At 46.5% G+C, this 23,304-nt stretch overlaps 1 protein-coding gene and 1 long non-coding RNA gene across 3 annotated transcripts in view; one reads left to right on the plus strand and one right to left on the minus strand.

Moving 5' to 3' along the window:
• Positions 1-23,304, minus strand: part of Runx1 (runt-related transcription factor 1) — a 234,005-nt gene that overhangs the window by 6,137 nt on the left and 204,564 nt on the right. For both annotated transcript variants that reach the window (XM_005375710.2, XM_005375708.2), the window contains one exon: positions 588-749. In XM_005375710.2, the coding sequence (XP_005375767.1) occupies positions 588-749 (162 nt within the window). The remainder of the gene's footprint in view (positions 1-587; positions 750-23,304) is intronic.
• LOC106146654 lies at positions 17,497-23,064 on the plus strand. Its single transcript, XR_001231191.1, has 2 exons — positions 17,497-18,097; positions 22,086-23,064. It is a non-coding gene; the product is annotated as an uncharacterized LOC106146654 (long non-coding RNA).

The following is a 23,304-nucleotide window of genomic DNA, read 5'->3' on the forward strand; positions in this document are numbered from 1 at the left end:
TTCCCTGCCCACGAGCAAAGGTGAATGCCAAGCCCAAAGGGCTCATAGGTTACATGACTAATATTTAATGAGCTCACATTAACAACAATTATGCTCACCATGACACCTGAGCTCTCCATGCTGTTCCTCTAACCTCAGTCTGAACAGCCTGTAGTTGGGAACATCTCATTTGGTGAATATGTGCCTCCGACTCTACGTGTTCCCTTATTGTGCTGTTCGCGGCACTTGTGCGAATTCACCACCACCTGGACCAATCCCCTTAGTCCAGAATTTAGTTGGAATGATGAGTTCTAGAAGTTGGACACTTGCACCTCTCAGATTATTAACCCCTCAGCCACCACCCTTTCCTACCAAACATGAGCAGCCCCCAAATGCCCAAGATAGCGATTTTTCCAAGTTGCTATCCATAATCTTTGCCTCTAAGTATTAAGTAAAGTCAGTGCGTGGCATGGCACTTGGAGCAGAGGGAGGCAACTCTGTGTTTAAACCATGTTTTATTAACAGCGGCCTGCCAGTCCCCTCCATACATCTCCTCTCCCAAACCTCGCATTTCAGTTAGGCTACAAAGACGGTTTCAAGAGCCTTACTTGAGAGCCGACTGGAAAGTTCTGCAGAGAGGCTTGTCATGCCACTGGCACGTCCAGGCGAAATGGGTGTTGCAGGGTGCACGGAAGGAGTGGTGATGGATCCCAGGTATTGGTAGGACTGATCATAGGACCACGGTGGGGATGGCTGGATCTGCCTTGTATCTGCATAGAAACAAAGCGATCAGTTATAGGTTGAGTGGGGTGAAACTTAAAGAATAAAATGTATTTCAATAAGAAACTATCAACCTAGCCTGTTGATCCACGTTTAATAAGCCTACCTGGGCCTAAGAGTCTGCCTCTGTTGAGCGATTTGTCGCCTAAAAGATTCTGAAATAGAGTTTATGTCTGATTCTTGGAGATTTTCATGCTGTAAGTATTCCTTCTAGAGGTTCTGTTCAACCTCACTAATGACGAAGGGAGTGGATTATGCTTTACATTCACATTCAGGTACAGCAGCACTCATGACTTCACATTCTGACTGCCCACACTATTTCAGCTTTACCAACAATTACAATGATCACTATCAGAAACATTTTGTAAACTCAGGCAGTTACCTATCTGTAGTCAGTGATCAAAAAGCATAGGAGAGGTGTGGTATTTCTTTGTACCTTTAGTAAAATTATTCCTTGAGCTTTCACATCCTTTCTGGAAAGGTGAATGGTCTCCCAAGAAAGACAGCACAGAAGGGTGGGCTGGGGAGCTGGCAGTGAGCTTAACTACAGACAGTCTGCCCCTTTGCAAGACTTGAAGGTTGCAGCTTTTACAAGGCAGATATTTTTTAGCAAGTATTTGCTTTCTTGTCATTATAAGAGGCCTGGGGTAGACAAGAGACAGAAGTCTGACTTCAAAAAGATGGAGACAAAATGGATTTTGTAAATTTGACTCCAACGTTCAGAAGTGTCTTAGTTTTCAAATGCATTATGCTATTCACAAATGAAAGGGAGGGAGGGGACTCTTGTAGTCCTAGGCAAAATGTGCAGTGATATTTAAATTGTACGCTGTACTCACGACAGGGCAGTTTTCCATGTCCATAGGATAAAACATTGATTTTCTCCTGGGTCCCACATTCTTTGTGGACAACAATAGCAGACTAAAGATCTCGTGAGAATCAGAGCTTCATGGCCCTGGGAATAGCGATCCAGAGAGAGCAGACTTCTCTAGAAAAACACTAGCTGTGTTTTATATATGCCATGACATAAGAGAAGTAAGTTATTCCTGCTTATTGTAAAGGTGTTCAGATCTGCTTGCTCCAGGGCTTTGCATTTTCAGCAAAGTGTATCTCTTTTGAAGTTTGTGTGTGCGTGTGTGTTTTTTTTTAATCTATCTGAAGTTGGCACAGTAGACAACAGAATTCGACATTTGGGGATCCGATCTCCCTTCCCAGTCTTTTCCTGATAGCTTCCCTTCCTCCCTCATGCCGATCCATTTCTTTCTCTTCTTTTTTTCTGGAGAAAACCCTGAATTTTTAAGCTTCTAAAACCTTGTAGTTCGTGGGCAAATATTTTAACTTGGGATCACTGAAATCTGATGGCAAAGCGAGGTCTTTATTTCATTCCACATTTTAGCGGATTTGGAGAGATGGTGAGGAATACAGAGCTGGTCCATGCTGAACCCTGGGAAAAATAAATGCTCAAATGCAGCTGAAGCTCCTGTGCTACCTTACAACTAGCAGCATTCCCAAAAGGTGGAGGCAACGGAAGTAGCAAACAGCTCGGTATTCCCATGGTCCTTGAAGTATTTTACTCCAAGTGAAAAAAATCATGTACTCAGATACTGTCTATAAGACATGTGTATGTCTTAGATACACATTTACTAAGTGTCTATATAGTGCTCAAATATTTTAATCACTTAAAAAGCAAACAAAAGAGGTTTTATAATTGTCATAAAGCCCTCCAGGGTGTGAATTGTGGTATAGTAATTCATGCTTGTTGTGTAGACAGCCCAGCACCCCTAACCCCATGTCTAAAACCACACTAAGGATAAAGTATTATGCTATGATTCATGCTCTGTCATGTTTTACTGTAGTGAAAAAGTTGTGCTAGGGTTTTCTAAACTCATAATTAAACCATGCAAACGTTGCATAATATTTCACAGCCTTTCAAAAATATGCTTTGGTAAAATGATCTTTATGATTAAAGTCCAAGTCCTATGACTTTTTTTTTAAACATAGGGTTATAGATTCAGTGTTATCTTACTTCACACCACAACTTCGCTTTCCAGGTGTGGGCGTGGGCACAGCCTTACAATACCTGAAGCCCACCCTCCCGTCCTTTTTCATTTCTGTGACCACGGAAGGCTGTGCTTGGGTTCATTGCCAATAGTGCCAGAAGGTGGTAGTGGTGAGCCTTTTCTCACAGTTTGGGGTGTTTTCTTCTACATGGATTATTAATAAAACACAAGACCCCCCCCAAAGCATGACATTATGATGTGTGCTGTCTTTAATATTACTCTTTTTGCTCTGATGGGGCCAGCATGAATTTATGCACAGAAATACTGGAATGGCAACAAGAGAAGAGGGTTCTGGGCCTGCCTTTGTGGTGGGCAATCAGGTGGCCTTGGGGTACTCTCTTAGGCTTTCTTATGCTTATCTCTGGAAGAAGACCGTTCCTAAATCTCTTCCAGCAGTGACAGAGGCGGATTCGCATTTATATAAATCCTTCTCAGTATTTCTTTGCTTAACTTGTATGTTACTTTTCTTTGTAATCATAACTATGTATATTCTAGAGGGAGGGTGATAGGAAGGTAAATTGGGAATTATCCAGGGAAGGCCTTAGGCTGGAAGAGACACTCTGTCCTTCTCCCAAGTACAGGGCTACTTGTTCTTGAAGGAACTGCCTCTGATAAGTTAATTCGTTAAAAAGAACAAAATTTTGTTAAACATGTAATATACGCCAGGCTGGGCCAGGTGTTTGCTAATTAAGACCAATATGGTTCTTGCCCCACTGGAACTTCCCTCAGTGAAGATCTGAGGCCTCTGTTTAGAAAGGCTTCTCACTTTCATTAGTCATCGTACTGACAGTTCATTCATTCATTCATAGGCTGTAGCATTATTCACTTGCTCATTCATTCATATTGCCACAAACACTTTTGCTTTATTAGGAGACTCACTAGTGAATGGGTAATAGTCTCTGCCTTTGGGGAGTTACAGCCACTAAGTGAAGCAAAGGGCTGTATCTAGGCTGACTACTAAGTTAGCTGTCTAATGTGGATTTCAAACAGCAGTTCCCAAGGTAGAAGCAAGCTCTCTAGTGGTATTTGTTACGTCCTTAAGTTCTGCCTGTGAGAGGAACACACTAGGTAAAGCAGAGAATTTAAGTCATACGCATGTTTTGGTTTGAATAAACCAAAAACATAAACTAGCTTCACCATAAACTAGCTGTATGACTTTAGGCTAGTCTCATGTTTTGTTTTGTTTTGTTTTGTTTGGATCCACAGTTTTCTGATTTAAAAAGGGTTATAGTGAAGAACAAGTAAGATACCCTGTACATAAGGCATTTATCAAAATTTCTGGTGACAGTAAATGCTGAATAAGTCTGAGCAAGTTTTGTTTTGTTTCATTTTGTTTTGTTTTGAGACAAAATCTCATTTTGTAGTCCAGGGTGGCCTTGATCTTATTATGTAGCCCAGACTGGCCTCAAATTCTCTATCCTCCTGCCTCAGCTTCCCAAGTGCATGCACCACCATGCCTGGCTAAGAGTGAGTAATTTTTATGATTGTATTACTAAAAAAGGAAAAGGCATCTGTGCCAAGAGACATACTTGATGTTTACCATTAAGGCAACACATGCTTGCTCCAGGATTATGCTCGGGTAATTTGTTTTGTTCAGGGTTAAAAGGCTCGCCAGCCACGCTCTTCAATTCTGGAGAGGAGCTGGGCACAGGGGATTAAATGGTAAAAGAATAAGAACATTGACAATGTGAGATGAAACTTGAGAAGTCAAGAATTCGGTATCTCAACAAAATTCAGTTTGCCATTAAATTAAAAGTACTGGATTAGAAAATTTTAAGTTTGTGCCTTTCTGTATCTTTCTCACCTCCTCAAGAAAAATAATGTTTGGATGCAGGTACTTTACCAAGGCCGTTTTGTAATGGATTATTTTTAGCCTTTTGATTATCAAACAATGGGCAAAAAAGAGCCTCCTTTCCATATTTTGAACCGTACTCCTTGCATTTGAAATGGGAACTGAGGAAAAGGGGGAAAACAGAGACAGGTAGACTGAAGCTAGTGGTAAGCTCAAAGGTCCATGGACATATGGAACATCTCTCCATAAAAAGTGGAGCGCTTTAACTTTGTAATGCAGCAATACCAGTGTCTCCAAAGTCAGTGACAGGATCCCTATCAAATAATTTATGTCAAGTCCTGCCTGCTTCCGGTTTCAACTCCAAAAGACAAAGAGCTTATGAGTCATCATTATTGTCTTTAAAACAAGAAAAAAGCTGAAAAAAACTGAACACTCATAACTTTTCTTGAATCTACTAGAGAACTGGAGGTATAAGGCAAGCTGCCACCTCAATATTTTGAGAGGTAGAAACATAGCCAATCACAGATCAGTGTGGCCTGCTTACTGAAAACAAAAACTATTGTATCTATATTGATACGAATATTTACTGGTGATTTTAACAAACTGCTAGAGCCTAAGTATCTTGTCTGAGAGGGACACTGTTGTAGTTTCTTCATTCAGAAACTCCACTAGGTTCTCATGGGTCCAGTATAATAACTGTGGGGTTATAGCTGAAAGGGCTTGCAAGCACAGACTACTGAAGGAGAAGTTTATAGAAAAGCCCAAAGATGACAGAGGAAGGAAAAAATAAGGACAGTAGAGGGATTTGAAGCCTCTGCTACCAATAGCTGCAGTAAACATTCAACATGGTCCAACTCCTGCTTAGATGAGTGGAGGAACTCACACGAACGGCCTGTTTACTTTGGTTCCTATTATGTGACACACCATGTCTGACTTTCAACAAAAGCTGCAGTACAGGCAGGGAAGACACAACCTGAAGAGACAAAGCAAGTGTCAGAACCAGACTCAGATATCACACAAAGTTTAGAATACCAGACAGGGAATTTTACTATGATTAATTAATGTGGTAAAAATACTGTAGAAAAATAATACAGCATGCAAAAATAGGTGGGCAGTGGATGGAGACTCTGTGAAGACTCAAAGAAAGAGAAAACATAAAAAGAAATATTGAAGTATGAGGGGCTGAAATTTTCCAAAAGTAATGTGTCATGGTTTACATGTAAAATACCCCCCATTGCTCATGAGTTCAGAGATAGGGCTTTTGGAAGGTCATGGGATCATAAGGGTGCTATATTGATCCATGGATTAATCCATTAATAAGCTCATGTGTTGTTATGTGTGGGGCCTGGTTGGATGTGGGTCAGTGGGGTGCAACCTGGAAGGGTATATCCTTACCCTCGGCCCCTCCCTTTCTCTCTGCTTCCTCGATATCCTGGGTTGAGTAGCTTTCCTCTGCCATGCCCTTCCACCCTTCCTTTTCCCCTTGGAGTCAGGCAACTCTGGACTGAGCCTTCAGAAACTGTGAGCCAACATAAACCTCTTTTCCTTTTTAAATTGTCAGTGTCAGGTATTTTGTCCCAGACATGGGACAGTTACTAATACAGAATGACAGGCACCAAACCACATATCCAGGAAACTTATAAACACCCACTAAAATAAATACCAAACCTATGCCCAGCATATAATATTTAAACAGAAAACCAAAGAGAAGGGAAAATCTTTAAAGAAATAGGGGGTGAGGGGAAATAACTCCTCATCTGTACAGGAATAAGGAGAGGAATTACATCAGTTTTCTCTTCAAAAAGCATGCAAGCAAAAGGAGTATAATAAGATAAAAGTTGAAAGATGAAAGCCACCAACCTAAAATTCTAAGTCCAGTAAGATTATTCTTCAAATGTGAAGGAGAAATAAAGACATTCTCTGACAAATAAAACCAAAGTTATTCCCTGCCAGTAGATAATAATGTGCCTGGCAAGAAATATATTTTTTTTCCCTTGGTCTTTTTTGAGACAGGGTCTCCCTATGCAGTTCAGGCTGGCCTTGAGCTCACTTTGTAGCCCAGGCTGGTCTCAAACTCGCAACAATCCTCCTGCCTCAGCCTCCCAAGTGCTAGGATTACAGGCGTGCACCACCATGCCCGGCCTGGCAAGAAATATTAAAAGAAGTATCTCAGAGAGAAGGAAATTATATAGGCTAGAAACTCAGCTTTGCATAAAGAAAGGAAGAGCATCAGAGAAAGAATAAAGTAAAATAAAGTCTTATTTTTAACTGACCTGAAAGATAACTGTTTAAAGTGATGACAGTTACAATGTATTGGACAGTGACATCATGTCTGAACGTGCCAATTTAAAGACAGATTGCCAGCGAAGGTTAAAAATGAGACCCAAGTGGATGTTTCCTATAAGGGATTCACTTTAAATATATACTCAGATAAGTTTAACGTAAAAGGATGGGAAAAGAGACACCATATTATCACTAATCAGAAGAGAGCCAGGATATTGTATTAATCTTACGCAAAGCTGACTGAAGAAGAAGGATGATTCCCAGGTATAAAGAATATTACAGAACTGCAGCAAAAGCAACACTTAGAGGCAAATTTATAGCACTGAACACATGTATTAGAAAAGAATGATCCAGAATTGGTAATCAAACCTTCCACATTAAACTAGAGGGAAAAAAAAAAGAGTATAAACCTAAAGGAATCAAGGGAAGAGAAACAATAAAATGGAAGTCAATGAAACTACACACAGAAAAGTAATAGAGAACAATCAGGGAAGCCAATGCTTGTTCTTTAAGAGGTTCAAATATCTTGCTTTGTCCTCCTGGTCCTTCTGGCCACAAGAGAAGACAGAGAGAGAGAGACATCTGTTTTACTCTGACCACCTACTTCTTTGGTTTTAACATCCACTCTCATAAGCTTGGTTCCCAACAGTACCAGGTGAACCATGAGATCTTCCTTAACAGGGGCCAGAGATTCTTGGGGCTCCACTGCATAGTTATTATAGTTACAGAGTCCTTTCCTTGGCTGCTTAGCTGGTATCTCTAAAAGACCAGGCCTTTCAGTCGCTTCTTGGGACCATTCAAAAATAAAAAGTGGACAGTCAGGTATGCCATGGTGCTATTCTTTAAAAAGCAAAAACTCCTTAATGAACTTCTAAACCCTTCGGGCTGCTGTTTTCCTCCCCAGAGGATTTCCCCCAACTCTTCCAGCTTGGGAGAAGGCAGGGAGGTGCCCAGAGTGCCCTCTCAGTGCACCTCAGTCCTGGGCAGCTGGTGTAATGCCCTCCTGGATGCCTTAGAGCACACAACAGGATGTGACTCAGGGCTCAGAGATGTGAGTCAGTTTCCAGGGTGATGTGTCAGGGCGAGCCCCAGTGGAGGTTCACATCTTCTCATCTGGGACCCTTGGGAAGAAAGGTCTGGGCTCCCCTGAAAGCAGGAAGGGTCCCTGAATGCTTCACAGCTCAGTGAAGTGCTATCAGCCGTCACGGCCCGAGGGGCCGGGCAGTTCTCAGCTACGCAAGGAGCACTTCCTCAACATTTCACTTCTTTGAGAAGCAGAGTTGCCTCTGGCTTGTGTGGCAGTGGGTAAGACTGCCACATAGCACAAGGAGAACAGTAGTCACCTAGAGATCCCCCCAGGTAGCAGACACCAGATTAACGCCTTGACTCTGTATCAGTGAAAAGTCCACGATAACGTGAGTCAGTTCTCATCAGTTCTGGATCCTGGAAGAAAGGAGGTTGTGAAAGAGCTCTGGGATTTGCCAAGCATTTATCTCCAGCTGGCTGCAGACATCTTGGTTAGTCATGTGCCGCTCAGATGTGTTCATTGTTCCAGCAATTACTTCGAAGGGAAGCATCCAGACCAAGCCGGGACAGAGACCTGCCTGGGTATGCCGGGCTGCAAAGGCCTTCAGGGTTTGGAGCCGTCCAGCTTTACTGCCAACCAGGGAGCCTGGGAGGTGGCAGGCTGCCTGCAGGAGGGCAGAAGGGAGCCGTGTGGCCACATCTGCAGCACTCACGGTTTCCGGGACACAGATTCCTCACTCAGCCTCCGGAGGCTTCATGGCTTTGTGGTCAGGGCCCTGTGAATGAATCCGGAATGTTTGTTCCTAACATCGGGGCCACTCCCAGCCCTGGTAGCTCACCCTGCAGTCCCTTTCCTCTCAAACCTCTGTTTCCTCATCTTTAAAAATGGGGGTAACCAGACTCACCTGCCTCACAGGTGTGAGAGTTAATTAATGTTTGTGGCGCAGCTTTGAGATCTGCAGATGAAAGGCTCTCTATAAATGCAAAGTGCTCTTCCTCATTAGGGTTGCCAGACAGTTCCCAGGGGAAACAGCTCAACCCTCACCAGGAGGCCGCTCCCCTCAGATCAGCCTGAGACAGACGTGTCTGGAAAAGGGCTTGGCACTTAGGCAGAGTCCTCCCTGAGAAGGGGTCAGGGACAAGTCACCAGCTTCGAGAAAGATGAGTGCTTTTGTAACAAGCCCCATTCTCTGCTTGAAGTGGAGGGAAAGTGGCCTTCAGTGCACGTGGGGTGGAGGGACCGTGGTACGGAGGGCACAGAAAGGACCTTCCGGTTTCTGCCGCAGCCTCTCTTGCATAGAAATTATTTCCCTGAACTTTTATCCAACTAAGCACCCCGTAAAGACACCTCTCCCAGAAGGACTTTCTGCACCCCACTTTCTATACTTCTGCCCTCCATGTACACTCTGGAACTCCAAAGGAACCCTCTATGGTCTGGAAAAGTTCCTGTGATGCCAGGTCTTGGGGTGGCATGTTTGAATTCTCCCATGAGCACCCCATTCATTTTCTTCCTTCTTCAGTGCAAATCTCAAAACATGGGACGTAACGGTGCTTTCTGCCTGCCCCCCACAAGTCCTTCTTCAGCACCTCTACCCTCTGTTCACTCCCTGAAAGGGTTATCCAGAAATGCCGTGTGAAGGGCTGGCAAGTCCCTGGCAGTCTCTAGCCTGCGATCCAGCCTTTAGGGATACAGGGAGGACCCTCAGTCAGAGGACACAGGTCACTGATACTTCTGATGGAAGCTACAGCAGGACAGCTGTGGCGTCTCCCAGGATGACCCAAAACTTAAGAAACAGAATGTCCTGAAGGAACGTTCCACGAAAGGTAGCACACAAGCCATGGAGGAAGGTACAGTCTTTGCTTGAATGGCCTGGGACAGAAGACATCAGAGCCAACCTGCAGTCCAGGCTGACGGTGGAAGGCCATGGGGTTTAGGTGCTCTCTGCTGTGTGCTGATGAGGGGACTCTCACTTTGCTAGAGAAGTACCCCTCACCTTTCCAACTACACAGATGAAGTAAGAGCCATGCTTTGGGCAGATCCTGTTAAGTCATGTGACCAAGACTGGTGAAGTTTCTTGTAACCAAGTCAGCAGCAAACCCCAAAAGAGGTTTTAGGGACTTTTAGAGACTGCAGAGGCTGTAAGATGACACACCCCTACCCATGAATGGTTAGAGCTGGAGAATGTGACGTTCTGGAACACAGCTCACAGCGAGACCCGGTCCCCCATGGTGGTCCCCCATGGCTATCTGTCATTCCCCCACAGCCTGACTTTCTCTGGGGGTCAGCCCTCCATCCTTGCAGTCCCCAGCCCTCTGTGCCCTTGAGCCAACACTTAGGATTGCTGCCGGGAGAGGCAGAGGAACAGTCCCCGCCAGCCCCACCAGGCATTCTCTGGGTGCAGTCTTCTAGCCCAGTGGCGGCGAACCGTAGCACACGTACAGCCGTGGGATGCTTGCTATCCCTGAAAGTTCGGAAAGGTTTGCCATCGCTGTGCCTTGCCACAACCCTAGTTTTTGCTTTAGCACTTTGTGGTTTTGTCAAATGCCAGAACTGCTTGGAAATATATAGCGTGTCTGGAAGGCCGTGAAGCAGTCTGTGCCATGTCCTGCACAGAAAGAGAATGCAAGACAGCACAATCTAAAGAGTGCTGAAGGGGACACTGAAGATTCTCAGGGGTCTCCGTTTGCGTGGATCCCAAGCATTTCTAGGATTTGGGAGCCCCTTTCCTGAGCTACCCTTCCAGGAGTCAAAGGGCGGGAATAAGGACATGGGAAGGGTACTGTTTTAGAGTCTGAAAGTTTAGGACAAACATCTCAGGTTGGCATCTCACTTTCAAGTGATTTCTACCTTGGAGACTCAGTTTCTCCACCTGTGAAGTAAAGTGACTGTGTCAGCCATCAGGTTACTGGAAGGATGATGTGTGACCCTGAGCCATCAGTGTAGTCTCTGGCACCCAAGAGTCGGGACACAGTTTTCTCTCCCTGCCTGTTCAGAGAAGGGTAATAATGTCTAGAGAATATTGCTTGGCTGGGGGGTCAAGAGATTCCCTGCCTACACCCATGTGCCCCAGGAGACGGGAGAGAGAGGCTTGGCCCTTTGGGGTCACCAGGAATGAGACTTTACTTAGCCAGCCAGTATTTCAAGGTACAAACTGATTTCCTAATCAGTTTCCAAAACTCAAGCCCTTCCTCCCACCAAGCCCTGGCCCTGCAGAGGGAGCACCTCAGCCACTCTGCGGAACCCAGGCATGTCAGAGGCACATGGCAGGGTCTCACAGCCCTACCAGGACACAGAATCCAAAACCGAGTTCCAAGTCACTCAAGTTGATGGCAACTCTTCTTTCTTGAGGAGGTTCTAGTCCATGCTTCCAACTCAAAGAATATTCTGATGAAGACAAACAGAGTAATTCCTCCACATTGAAGCATCTACCCCCCTTGATAAGTGCTTGTGAGCAGAATCCAGTGCTACCTCCACGTTCTCTTCCTGCTTTATGCATGTAATCTCATCACTACCTCATTACTTTCCTGTTTTCCTTCCATACACCATGCTCAGGCTCCTAGAATTAACTCCCGGTGGCCAGAGTCAGGAGGCCAGAACCTGCGGGGAGGGGGATTGCCAGGTAGACTGTCCAGCATCCCTCTGCACACTCGCTAGCTTGGCCACTGCACTGAAGTCCTTCACCCTTGTAAAGGAGACCAACACATGACCAATCCCGTGCCTACCCGAAGAGCAGAGTGAGCTAGGTATGATTCCTGGCTGTCCCTTTGCCTTCAATACCTCCAGTCTTCCGGAAGCCTGTGGGAAAGACTGTACGTATAGAGAGTGAGTGTCTCTCTTTTAAAGGCATTGCCATCCCCGCTGGCCCCTCTACTGTGTTAGAAATGATGACAAATCCATGAAGCATATTCCCTTTACACAGGCGAGGCCTTGTTGCCTAAGTGGGGACAGCTTCCACCCGCATACCTACTACCTGTTCTGCGGGTGGCCTCAGAGAAACAACAGGATGCACAGCCATGGGTTCTGCTCCTGCTCATAACGCACTGTGGAGCCTCCAACTCCAGCTTACGTACCACACACACAGCTTTGGAGAGGACTGTTTATTATGCCTGTTAACCTCAACGCTTCTCCATCCTCAAAAGCCCTCAAAATATAGCTCCATTAATGCTTCTCTATTTTTCAAAGATTGCTAAATTATGCAGACAGTTGCTATCAAGAGCAGTGAGAAAGAAGAGGCAAAGCCATTCCCACATCTGGGTGCACATTCCTAGGCAAGTTTTGAATTCTTGAGAGTAATGTGATTTCTTCGACTTTGAAGCCAAGGGGAATCATTTCTGATTTCTTCTGTGGTATCAGACAACTCTCTAAGTTTCTCTGCTATGATTCCCTCTCCCACCTTCCTGGGAGATCCATGTAAGGGGCTTTTTCACTTCACTTTTCAGTCATTCTGCACACCCCAAAGAACTGACCTTGGCGTGAACTAATCAGGATTGCAATAGATTAACAATGCAGGTTGCCGAGGTGGAGTTTGCAGCATAAAGGAGAGCTTTGAAGATAACAGCCATGGGCGTTTTTATAAGCTCATCCCTGGTGCTCTGAACAAAGGACATAAACTAATAAAGTCAGATTCATCTGGGGACAATCTACACTCGCAGAGGAATATCACCCCGCACTCTGATTCAGAAAGGCAAACGGAAATCTGCTGGAATTCTTTTAAACTCCAACACAGATCTCCATTTAAAAAATGACACACATACACACACAGACAGAAAAACTCCTGGTAATAAGCAGACCTCTGATGATCTAAAGATCCACAGCTTCATTTATTGACTTAGAGAAAGTAAATGGCATTTCAAATACAACCTTCATACTTTAATAGATGAGGTCACCCTGAGAAAGACGATATGGAGCCCAGCAGAGGGAAACCTCTCTCCAGAGAACTGCTTTGATTTACAAGGTCAAGGAAGCCTTTCTCATAGAAGCAGGCGGTTTTTAGTGACTTGGACTAAAGCAGAAGAATTTAAAAAGAAGTTAGATGTAGAGGCTGAGATAGCAGACAATAACACAGCTGTTACTCAGCAAAAGCGATGGCCTGTGCAGATCAGAGTTACTAGGGTCCTAAAGAAGTCCAAATTCATTCACAGACGCCCGAGCTGCTCATGTTTGCGTTAGGCACAGAGATCCTGTGTGTATCTGACTAAATCCTTGTCAGTTTCCCACACTGACCTGAATCCGCAGTTGTCACATGCTGATTTCTCCTCTGGAGGATTTTTAGCAATATCTGGAGACATTTTGATTGGCTGTCTTAGGGCCAGGGGAGTGCGAGTGGCATTTACTGGGTGGCAACCGGATATGCTGTGTGACATCTTCAGTGCACAAGATGATCCCACAAGAGAAAGTGATCCATCCTTGAAGGGCAAGGGTGCCTTAAAATGTCAGGGGAAACCGGGGAGGCCACACTGCCACCGAGGTTTGTCACCATGTCTGACCCTAATGGCAAGCCGGAGGATGTGACTTGGAGAGCTGTCCCTCAGAAGGAGGGAAGAGACAACCACATTGTACCCTGGGTGGGAGGCCCATGGGAGGGGTGAGGAAGGTGAGTTGTGAAGTGGGCACCTTCCGAACCCCCTGTGGGAGCCCAGGCAGAACTGCATCCTCACACCAGGGCTTGGGATGACTGCATTCTGTCTCAGGCCTGGCACCCAGACTTGGAGCTGGCACATTAGGCCTTAGGTGAATTGCAGGTATAAATGACCAACAAGATTGCTCTTGAGCTGACCATCAGCTTTGCCACCTGGGAAGGGACAGGCCAGCGCTTGCCTCTCCCAAGCTTCCCTGGCATGAGTCACATGTAACTAGATAATGATGCAAATCGCAGTCAACATTTCTGGAGTCTCATTCCAACGTATCACGGAGTGATGGAGCAGAAGACGACCTCACACACTTGCTGTGCCAGCCCATCTCAGAGGGAGCTGAAGTGCGGAGAAGTAAAGGGACTTTGTGTCTTGTGACACATTGCAGTGACAGATCCCCTGGCTCTTTGTAGACAACTGTTGCTTCCATACTATGATTAGAAAGCACGGCCTGCTCCCATCTCGTTACCATACACTGGTGGAAAGGAAAGGCTGATTTAAACCTCAAGAAAAGATAGACGTGTTCTCCAGGCATGATTTGGCGATAAGCCCTGGGGAGAGGTACTTTCTCCAGCTTATAGGTCTGTGGGATTCGAGTTTTGTCGGGCTGACTTAAAATTCCCTCTTCCATTTATATCTCCTTTCCACTCAGAAACCACGCCCAAAGAACCCCAGGTCTCAAAAAAAAAAAAAAAAAAGTTTCAGAGAAGTATTGCTGTGAATTAGCCAAAATCCCAAGTCAGAATCAGGGAAAGAAGAGGCTGTTTCCCCATACCTCTGTGTTTAGGGGTGTCAGAGAGGGGGCAGACTTCCAGAGACCGGGAGACAGTTTCAGGGAGCACGCTGTCACCCTGTTTGCACCTTTTCTTCCAGTGGCCTTAAACTGCCAAGTGGCTGGAGCGTGCTGATTCTAAACTCTTTTATGGAAAGGGCCATACCCTTTTCTGCTCACATCACTTAAAATAATGAGTGAGCTGCGCTTGTATTAGTCTGTCTTTCAAGTGGATTAAATTCACGGGCTCGCTCCTCTGCAGTCTCACAAGCTTTGGCCTGGCTGTCTGAACCTCCAGATTAGACAGATGAGCACAAGCCAGACAGCAATGAAACACAATTACCTAGGCAAACTTTTGAAGGATTTGAGCCCTGGGGCATAGGCTGTTTACGAAAGACTAAAAGCACCGTTTGTACTGAGCAGGGCCAGTTGCCGTGGTCCTTTGGAGTTTCTGGATCCTGCCTGCCACTGGACTCTGGGCAGGATTTCTGGGGGCTGATAACATCAGATTTCTGTCCTCACCTCAGCACCTCAGGGTCTTGCTCTGTTTTTCACAAGAAAATGCAAGTAACAACAACAAAAAGCACATCTCCCTTTGTATTCACTGACTGACTCTCTCATTGGTTAATTTTTTTTTGTATTGTATAGCAGACGGAAAAATATGCATGGGGGAAATCATCCAATAGCCGATTGGCTCTGTAACTAACCTCTTCGGAAATGAGCAACCTTTCTGAAAACAGGAACGTCCTGTCTTCTAAACAAATTTTTTTAAAAAAGGTAAGTCTGTCTCAACTGCTGTTCCAAATCACTTTCTCCTTGATTTGAACAAAAGAGGCTTCCAAGGAACCAAGGGAAGAGGAGACAAAGAAACTCAAAAGGAAATACAAGGAGGTGATAAGAGATCTTTCCTTAGCAAATCCACATGTTTTTCTCAGACAGAGAACATGGGGATAACGTAGATGGACTGACATGGCTTCTTATCCAGCAGGCGGAAAATGATCATGTGAGCACAGGAAGCCGAATGGCAGAGGGGGAGGTGGGGAAGGTGTGGGGCAGAAACAGAAGCCTTCGGGATGGGGGGGGGGGCCTGAAGCCCCCAGGCTGGGTAATGGGTGGAGGGTAGCAAGATAAATGGAGCCAACAGGATAAACAGGTAGATGTGAAAAGTGCTGGAAGAAATGGGTGACACAGGCAGGGAAGGGGCAATTCAGGGACACAGCTGAGCCTCAGGAAGCAGGAAGAAGTCCAGTGCCCAGGAGGCAGTACTGAGGAGAGGGCTGGGATTCTCAGGAAGTAGTGGGTCAATAAGACTGTCTTGCTTTGGGGTCCAAGTCTCTAATTAAGTGTGTAAACCAGGTCCTCCTGTTTCCAAGATAGCCTCCGGTGAGGCTGAGCCCTCTGTGGAGGAAGGCAGGCAGGAGGAAAGAGGGTGAGAGCCGGCCTGGGCACAGAGAGTGTCCTGCAGCTTTAGTTACCGAAAGGTGTAGGAAGTCACGGGGCTAGAAAGAGGAGACAGGCAGACTTCACTTTCTTTTTCTTCCCTGTTACAGAAGTGAAATGAAGGGCCAGGAGGGGTGGGTGGTAGCAGCCAGGCCCCTCCCCAAACTCCCAGCTGGGTGCTGGGAAGAGGGAAAGGACCGTGAGGCAGTGAGCAGCAAGGCCCTCCCAGGCGCCTCTTTATGGCATTGCTCTTGGGCTTAAAACTGACAAATGTGGGGGTGATCAAAATATACCTTGTGTTAAACTGAAAATAACTTATTAGAATACAAGATACATTGCATTAATTCCCCTCAGAATATCCCCCCTCACTCTGAACACCCTTATTCCATCATTCTCGCCACTTTCTGAAGCAGCTCCGAAAGTCCTTTATTGTGGCTTTGTGCGGTGTGATCAGAAAATACGTGAACAATGCTGCCGCGTGCCATTCAATGGAAAGGCAGCCTTGTACACACATTATAACGTGTCCTCATCCACCTTGTCCACCGGATCTGACAGCGTGTGACTTCTGTCTCTTCCTCCAAGTCAAAATGACCATGAAAGGGAAACGTTTTGAATGGCTTCAGGACACAGAGGCAGCCATAACAGTGCAACTAAAACCCCAGGAAAGAGAACTTCCAGAGCTGCTTCAGAAAATGTCAAGAATGATGGGATAAGTGCATTCAAGTGAGGGGAAGTATTTTGAAGATCACTGGAAGCATGGCTTTTACTGTAATATATTTAAAAGCAAAATTTAAGCATTCATTATCTTTTTCAACCACCCCTTATAATAGTTCTGATCTTCTATCCTAAAGGCAGGGAAAATCCTGGAGAATTCCTGCTAGTCCTTTTTCTTGGAGAGCTGGCCTAGGGCCTAAGGCTCCAGAGTAATAGGAAAGAGTTTCAGCTGCTGGAAATTCCCCTGACTTGCTGGTCTCAGCCCTAGGATGTTCTCTGGGAAAGAGGAGGGTACAGGCTAGGGGAGCATACAACACTATTCTAGCCTCTGTGGGCTGTTTGATAATCTTATGGTACAGAGATCGTAACAGTTGGGGAAGCAGCGCTCAAAGGTGTGACCTCCTTGGTAAAAACAGAGGGCCATATATAGGGGACATCAAAGTGAAAGGGACCACTGGAGGGGTGCAGGAACAAGGAAGAGAAATCTGGTCCTTGGTGGGGAAAGAGATGCCCGGAAGGACATGGAGCAGAGGGGACTGAGGAATGGCAAGATTTGGGTTGGTGGTGGGAGAGCAACCAAGTGCTTCCACCATGGGGGTCTCCCACCAAAGTGTGGTTTCATAGTCTGGGAAGTTCTTTTCTGACCCTTATTCTATGGGGCTCCACATGGTGCAGTTCTATGAAAGTGAATCATTTCCGGGTGGCTTTGGCTGAAGAAGGGTTCTCCAGGGACACTGGCCCCACGGGTGCCAACCTGGAGCCTGAAGGGTTCCTGCCCTGTGGCTGTCTCTGCTGGAGTCCCAGGAGGGCAGGATCTGCAGACATCAGTGCTGGTAGCCAGCTCTGTTCTCTGCTGGTCATACGGCAGGAAGGTTAGGCTGGACAGGGCGGTTTGTTCCTTCTTCCATGAAAACTACAGAGCTGCTTCCTGCTTCAGTCACTGCAGTGCTAGTTAGCACAGAAGGGGAAACCTTCCAGGACACACCCACCTGCGGGGAAGGACTGCAGTGTGAGTGCTGGGCCGGGCGGGGGTCCACAGTGCTCCTCCTCACCCTGCTTCTCCATTGGGCTGCCCAACCCAGGACGACTGAGAATTTTCTCTATAACAGGCCCTGAGCTCCTTGTTTTGCAAGTAGGAAATTCTCCTTCATAAGAGGACTACTGTTTGTATTGTTTGTTTTTTAATTTCCAAAAACGAGGAAAAGTTTATAAAATCGGGACAGGCTGGGAGGAAGAGGCAAGAGGGGGAAAGGACACTGGAGGTGGCTGACCCCAGCTTTTCCCAAGTCTCGCCTTGGCCTCTCCCTGTCCCCCTTCTCCCAGGCCCCCCTCCTCTCGGTTCTGAACGTGAAAAATAAGCAGGCTGAGCCGCCTCGACTGGAGATGTGTCTAACAAGGCCCTCATTGTCTCAGACAGGTGTGAGATTGGACTTGATTCGGGGCCAACACCTCCAGTCCGGAGCCAACTCTGTGAGCTGAAAGCATGCACCAGCCCTCCAGTAATACCACTGCAGCCAGCCAGAGACTCAACAATTTAAGGCTTAACACACACAACATAAATCAGAGGAGGATGGACCAGCCGGCCGGCAGCTTCTTGGGCAGGTGCCTGCAGACTGTCTGCAGGTCAGACCCTGCCTGTTTGGGTTACTTGAAACTTTTTTTTTTTTTTTTTGTAATATAAAGATGAGAAACTGGGTGGAGCAGTATGCAGAGGCACACTGGGGTTTGCCCTATCTTGTTCCAACAGCCCCTCTTTCGCCTAAGTGCTGTTTTAAGGGACCGCTCAGGACGGTTCACATTGCTAATTCCAAATACTAGGAACGCACTCGAGCTGCAGAGGATGGGAGAGGAAAGCTGAGCACTGGAATGTGAGCAGTGTCTGTCTTATCCGAGGCAAGTTGTTTAACCTCTCTGGGCTTCTAGTTGCTCATCTACCTGAGGAGGGGGCTGATGCCTCCGTGCTGGTCTGGCTTCTTGTGACTCACTCATCTCCGGTGATCAAAAGTTCAAAGTCACTATAAAAACTGCGCAGATAGGGGCTGGGGATTTAGCTCAGTGGCACAGCACCTGCCTGGCAAGCGCAAGGTCATGAGTTCAATTCCTGGTACCAGAAAACAAACAAACAAACAAACAAAAAACTGCCCAGATTGGAAGGGGTCTTCACGACGGGGAGAAAATGCTCAATGCAAGGAACAGCTGTTTCTGAGGGGATTCATTTCTCTGAGTAAGAAAAGGCTGTTTCCCAGCACGCTCCTTTCTGACTCGCCCCGTGTCTCTTTTGAGAAACCTGTGGTTCTCAGGTTGCCGAAGCAAGCCCAGCACAGGAGTCCCCAGGGAGTGTGGTCAGGACAAGCAGAGAGCCACACGCCATGGAAGGTGAAGGCAGGGGTGACAGGGACGGGCCCACACGGCCAATCAGTGCAGGTCCCCAGCTCCTGCGGCTCTGGGTTAACTAGTAAGTTTCATTTAGGACAGAGGACAATGGAGTTGCCCAGGCTTAGTGAGTCCAAAAGCCATGCTACTGAGCAGTAGCCTCTTCTCCAGCCCCTCGAATTCTCTGCAAATTCCTATGACATTCCAGGATCGCTTTGGCCCTGCTATTCGTGCCCCTGACCCTGAAGTCAGGGACAAGGGTGTGGCCATCACAGAGTCGCCTTTATCTGGTCCCAGCTTGCTGGCTGTCACTGCTGTGCTCTCTTTGGAGAGTAAATGGCATGCATTTGGCAGTGGCGTGGATGAGGGGACTGTCACTGGGCACCAGCCTCCTCCCCTCCCGGCCGTGGCCTGTCAGAGCTGCCTGGCGTTCCCACAGCTGTGGCTCTGGACTCTGCTAGTCGCCCTCAGCACCTGTTTGTCGTCCTTCTCCTGGCCCCACAGCACAGCCAAGCCGAAGCCTCAGCCAGGCTTAAAGGGCCAGACTGGTGGGCGGGGTCGGCGTGGGGGTGGGGGTGGGGAGGTATGGGCTCAATATCACACGGAAAGGTGCAACTTGCTTTAAAGAAATCCTTTTGTAGATGGTTCATTGAAAATACCGAAGAGGCTGACCATTCACGTTCTCTGAATGTGTCTAATTCATGCAAGTGACGGAGGGGGCAGGGTTCGTCCTGGACTACTGCCCATGTGGGCCCCGTGGTCAGGAAGTGACCTGTCAACCCCACTGCAGCTGCTTGTCCTCCCCCGCCCTAAATCCAGGGCTGCCGTGCTTGAGCTTGATGGACGAAGAGACAGGGGCAGGGTGCCTTGGAGGAGGTTGGTTGATTGTGGCTTGTTTTAAAAATTCCTACTCCTCTCAACATGAAATTCAACATCCAAAAACACATGGAGTTGCAAAAGGAGCAGACAGTAGTGAATCCCACCAGGGGGCCCTGTCATCTCATTGAGGAGGAAGCAGGTTTCTAGAAAAAGGCAGAGCAAGGCTGAGCATGGTTAAAGTCCATGTGAATGATCTGAACCAACAACAGAGACATAAACCTCAGCAGAAGAAGAGCGCTGGGCCAGGAGTCCAGGACTTGGATTTCAGGGCTCCCTTCAACTGGGCAAATCACTGAGACTCTGTGGGCCTCCAGTGTTCCCCTGGCGAAACGCAGGGCTTTGAGCAAAGAAGGCTAAGGCCCCTTTCAACAGTTCACATTCCCATGTGGTCTTGTGGAGCAGTGGTTATGGTTTCCTTGTTGGTGTTTATGCAGGGAAACCAAACTCGGATGAAAACACGACTAAAACTGTGGCCGCCCTCCTCTCCCAGGACTATCATCACTGCTGAGGAATAAGGAGACGCAGAGTAGCTGCGAGGCTCACAGGTCAGGTCCCACAAGCAACACCTGGGTGATGTGCCAGGGCGGCCAGCTGGAGTCCGATGACAGCAATAACAATAGCGGTAATCAGGCTGACCATTTCATAAGTATTTAAAGTGCACCAGGCTCCAGGCTAAGTCTCAGACCAATGCATCTCATTTTTTGGTGATGATTTGGCAAAGCACGGAGAGTAAAGATACACAGTGCTTACCACATGCTATAGGCATGGGTGCTTTTATGCGTCTTAACTCACTTCGTCCTCATTACTATCCAATGAGTTAGCTACTGTCACCATCATGTTCATTTTGCAGGTGGGAACAATAGCAGAGAGGACTTAAAGGCTGTTGGCAAGGTCACAGAACTTGAAAGTGGACAGTGTGGGGTTTGAACTTCAAACCCATGCCTTTGACCCTCCAAACAGTTCTCAGGGCAAATACTATGCATCCTCATTTGCCTATCCTTAGTAAGTGGATTCTGGGAATTCCAGTTCTTATTCTGAGTCCTTTCGGATGACAAGTTGGGAAGAAGAGCTCTACCCTGGCTGATGGAATGTATGGGTAGAATTGGCATCCTGCTTTGGTGTGTCCACCCTGCTGTGTCCTCCTTGGAAGGAGCTGTGAATAGTCAGGGAGGAAGTTTGAAAATAAGAGAAACTCTTTATAGACCCACTAATGCATCCTCCCTCCCTGTAAGGCGTGAAAGAATCAAATGAGGAAATCGGGAAGAGATTCTGGACAAGGAATAACAAGATTTCCTTTCCCTTCCACCTGAATTGGCCATCCGTAATTTTACACAAATTCAATTTTAAAGTCATGCCTCGTAATTTGTGGAAAATCATATTAAATTAAACAGATCCACGTCTGGGCAATGACTTCTCTCATTTAGCAACTTATGGTGGCTTGGAGTCTCTCGAGGCTTGATCACACAGCAAAAATATTAACCCTCACCCCCAAATAGCTTAATTACTTAGAGGATGAGGGGCTCTGGGGGCATCTCTGCTGGTCTTCCTGAGAAGGTTAGGGCTGACTCTTAACTCCTAGTAGCTTCAGTATCCAGAATTACTAAGACAACACAATGAATCACTTACACGATAGCTGAGGGGCCTGGGATTTGGTGGTAGAGAAAACAGAGCAGGTCACATGCAAACAGAGAAGGCAGCACAGGCAGAACCTTCCAGCCAGCGCTTCCTGAAACCATCCACAGGGGAAGGATGATGGAGATTCAGTGTACCAAAGACTTCAGCCCATGCTACCAAAATGAATTACTGTTTTATTACTGCCTTTGGTGAATGTGTGAACTAGGAGACGCCCTTGTTAGAATCTTGCTGCTCAAGTACTCAAATAATTACACACAAATGCTGTGATTTTAAAGCTGGGAAACTGGGCATGGGAGAGCCCATGCTTCAGAAGCATCTGAGTTCATCCTTAAGATACCAGAATGGCTGGGCAACCATCACAAGCATATCTTAAAACTCAGGCAATTACAACGGTCTCACATAGTGGGCGATTTACAGTGAAGCACAGATGAAGATTAACAGACCTAGAGACAAGAGATCTAAATAAACCACTGAACAGGCAGAGAGGCTGAGCCAAGCCCTCAGCTTGTGCTGACTTTTACAGATATTTTAATAACTTTAGCGTTATATAATTTGCCATCTGATATGTGCAGGGAGATGCGCTAATGGAGCGAGAGTGGCTGGGACAGCTCAACTGTCCCATGGGACTTTATAAAAGAACCATGTTCCCTCCCTTTCTACCACCGGCAACTCCAAGAGGTACAACCCTTAGTCACATCATCTCTTTTTCTCTTTTTACCTCCAGATGTGTTTTTAAGCTGCCTGAAGCAGGGAGGAATTGGCGCAGCTCAGGCGCTCTGAATTTTGGATCTGGTCTAGGAGTAACTCGGGTTAAACACATAAAGCCGTAGGGTAAAGAGGACCCTTCTCATAATGGAAACCAGCAATTTATGGAGCAAGGAGGCTGTTATTGTCTCAGTTGAGTGAACCGCTGTCACCCAAGGTAGCAGGGACCAAAAGAGTTTCCCAGGAGAGGTTCTGCTTCTACAACACCAGTGGGGTCATTCCCAAGCCCCAGAGCTGAAGGATCCTAGAGTATCTGCCTGCATATTCCCAGAAGGACGTGGCTGGACGATTATGCTGACTTATGGAGCCTCAGATTCAATGAGCCAGTTCAGACTGTGAGGAAGAACCAAGATGGAGAAAGTGCCATCAGCTCATTCCTGTGTGCTTTCAAGCTCAGGTCTTACGTCACTCTGTTAGGGGATAGGGCATGCACAGGTTCCTTTTGTCTACCCTCATTCCCCATGACTGGAAAGCAGCAGATTCATTTTTAAGAAGGGGAGTCACCTCTGCAGGGGGTAGTTAACTGGTGTGATGTGATCCACAGACATCAGAATTGGAAGATGACTTTCTAGATCTTGCAGCCGTATCTGGGTAGTCCTAAACCTTACACACACCCTTGAGATGGAATGAAATAATAACAGTGAGGATGCCCTGGACTGTGGTCCTTTAGCCTGCATCTGGGAAGACAGCCTTTCCTGTCCATGGCTCACACAGCCGCATAGTACCATGGTTGTTTCCTCTCGAAAATGCTTATATTTTTTAAAACAGTAGATGTTCTGTTTCTTGCTACTTCAGAGAGCCTGGACAGGCTGGACAGGCTAAAACTCCACCTGAAGACTTTCCACAGCTTGCTAATCCGAAACCAACAGAATATGAATTGGTCCCCTGCACACCCCATTCTAAGGAGTGCACAAAAAAATAAACATGATTGGCCAATATTTATTTTTAGGGTGAGTGAGTTCTATACTATTTTTTAAAGTTATTATTCCATTTTATTTATTGTGGTTGGTAACTGAATCTCTAACATCAAAACATAAAATGTTCTGCCAGAAAAAGATTATGGAGAAAAAGTCTATGGAAAGAAACTCGGTTTGTCACTGCAGATTTTATTTGCAGGCATTTTGCAATCAGTATCTTTAATCTCCATAACAATTGGGCTGTTCTGCTGCTCTGGAGGC

Source organism: Chinchilla lanigera, unplaced genomic scaffold, assembly GCF_000276665.1.
Source record: "Chinchilla lanigera isolate Chin_1 unplaced genomic scaffold, ChiLan1.0 scaffold00006, whole genome shotgun sequence".
NCBI classification, from domain to species: Eukaryota; Metazoa; Chordata; class Mammalia; order Rodentia; family Chinchillidae; genus Chinchilla; species Chinchilla lanigera.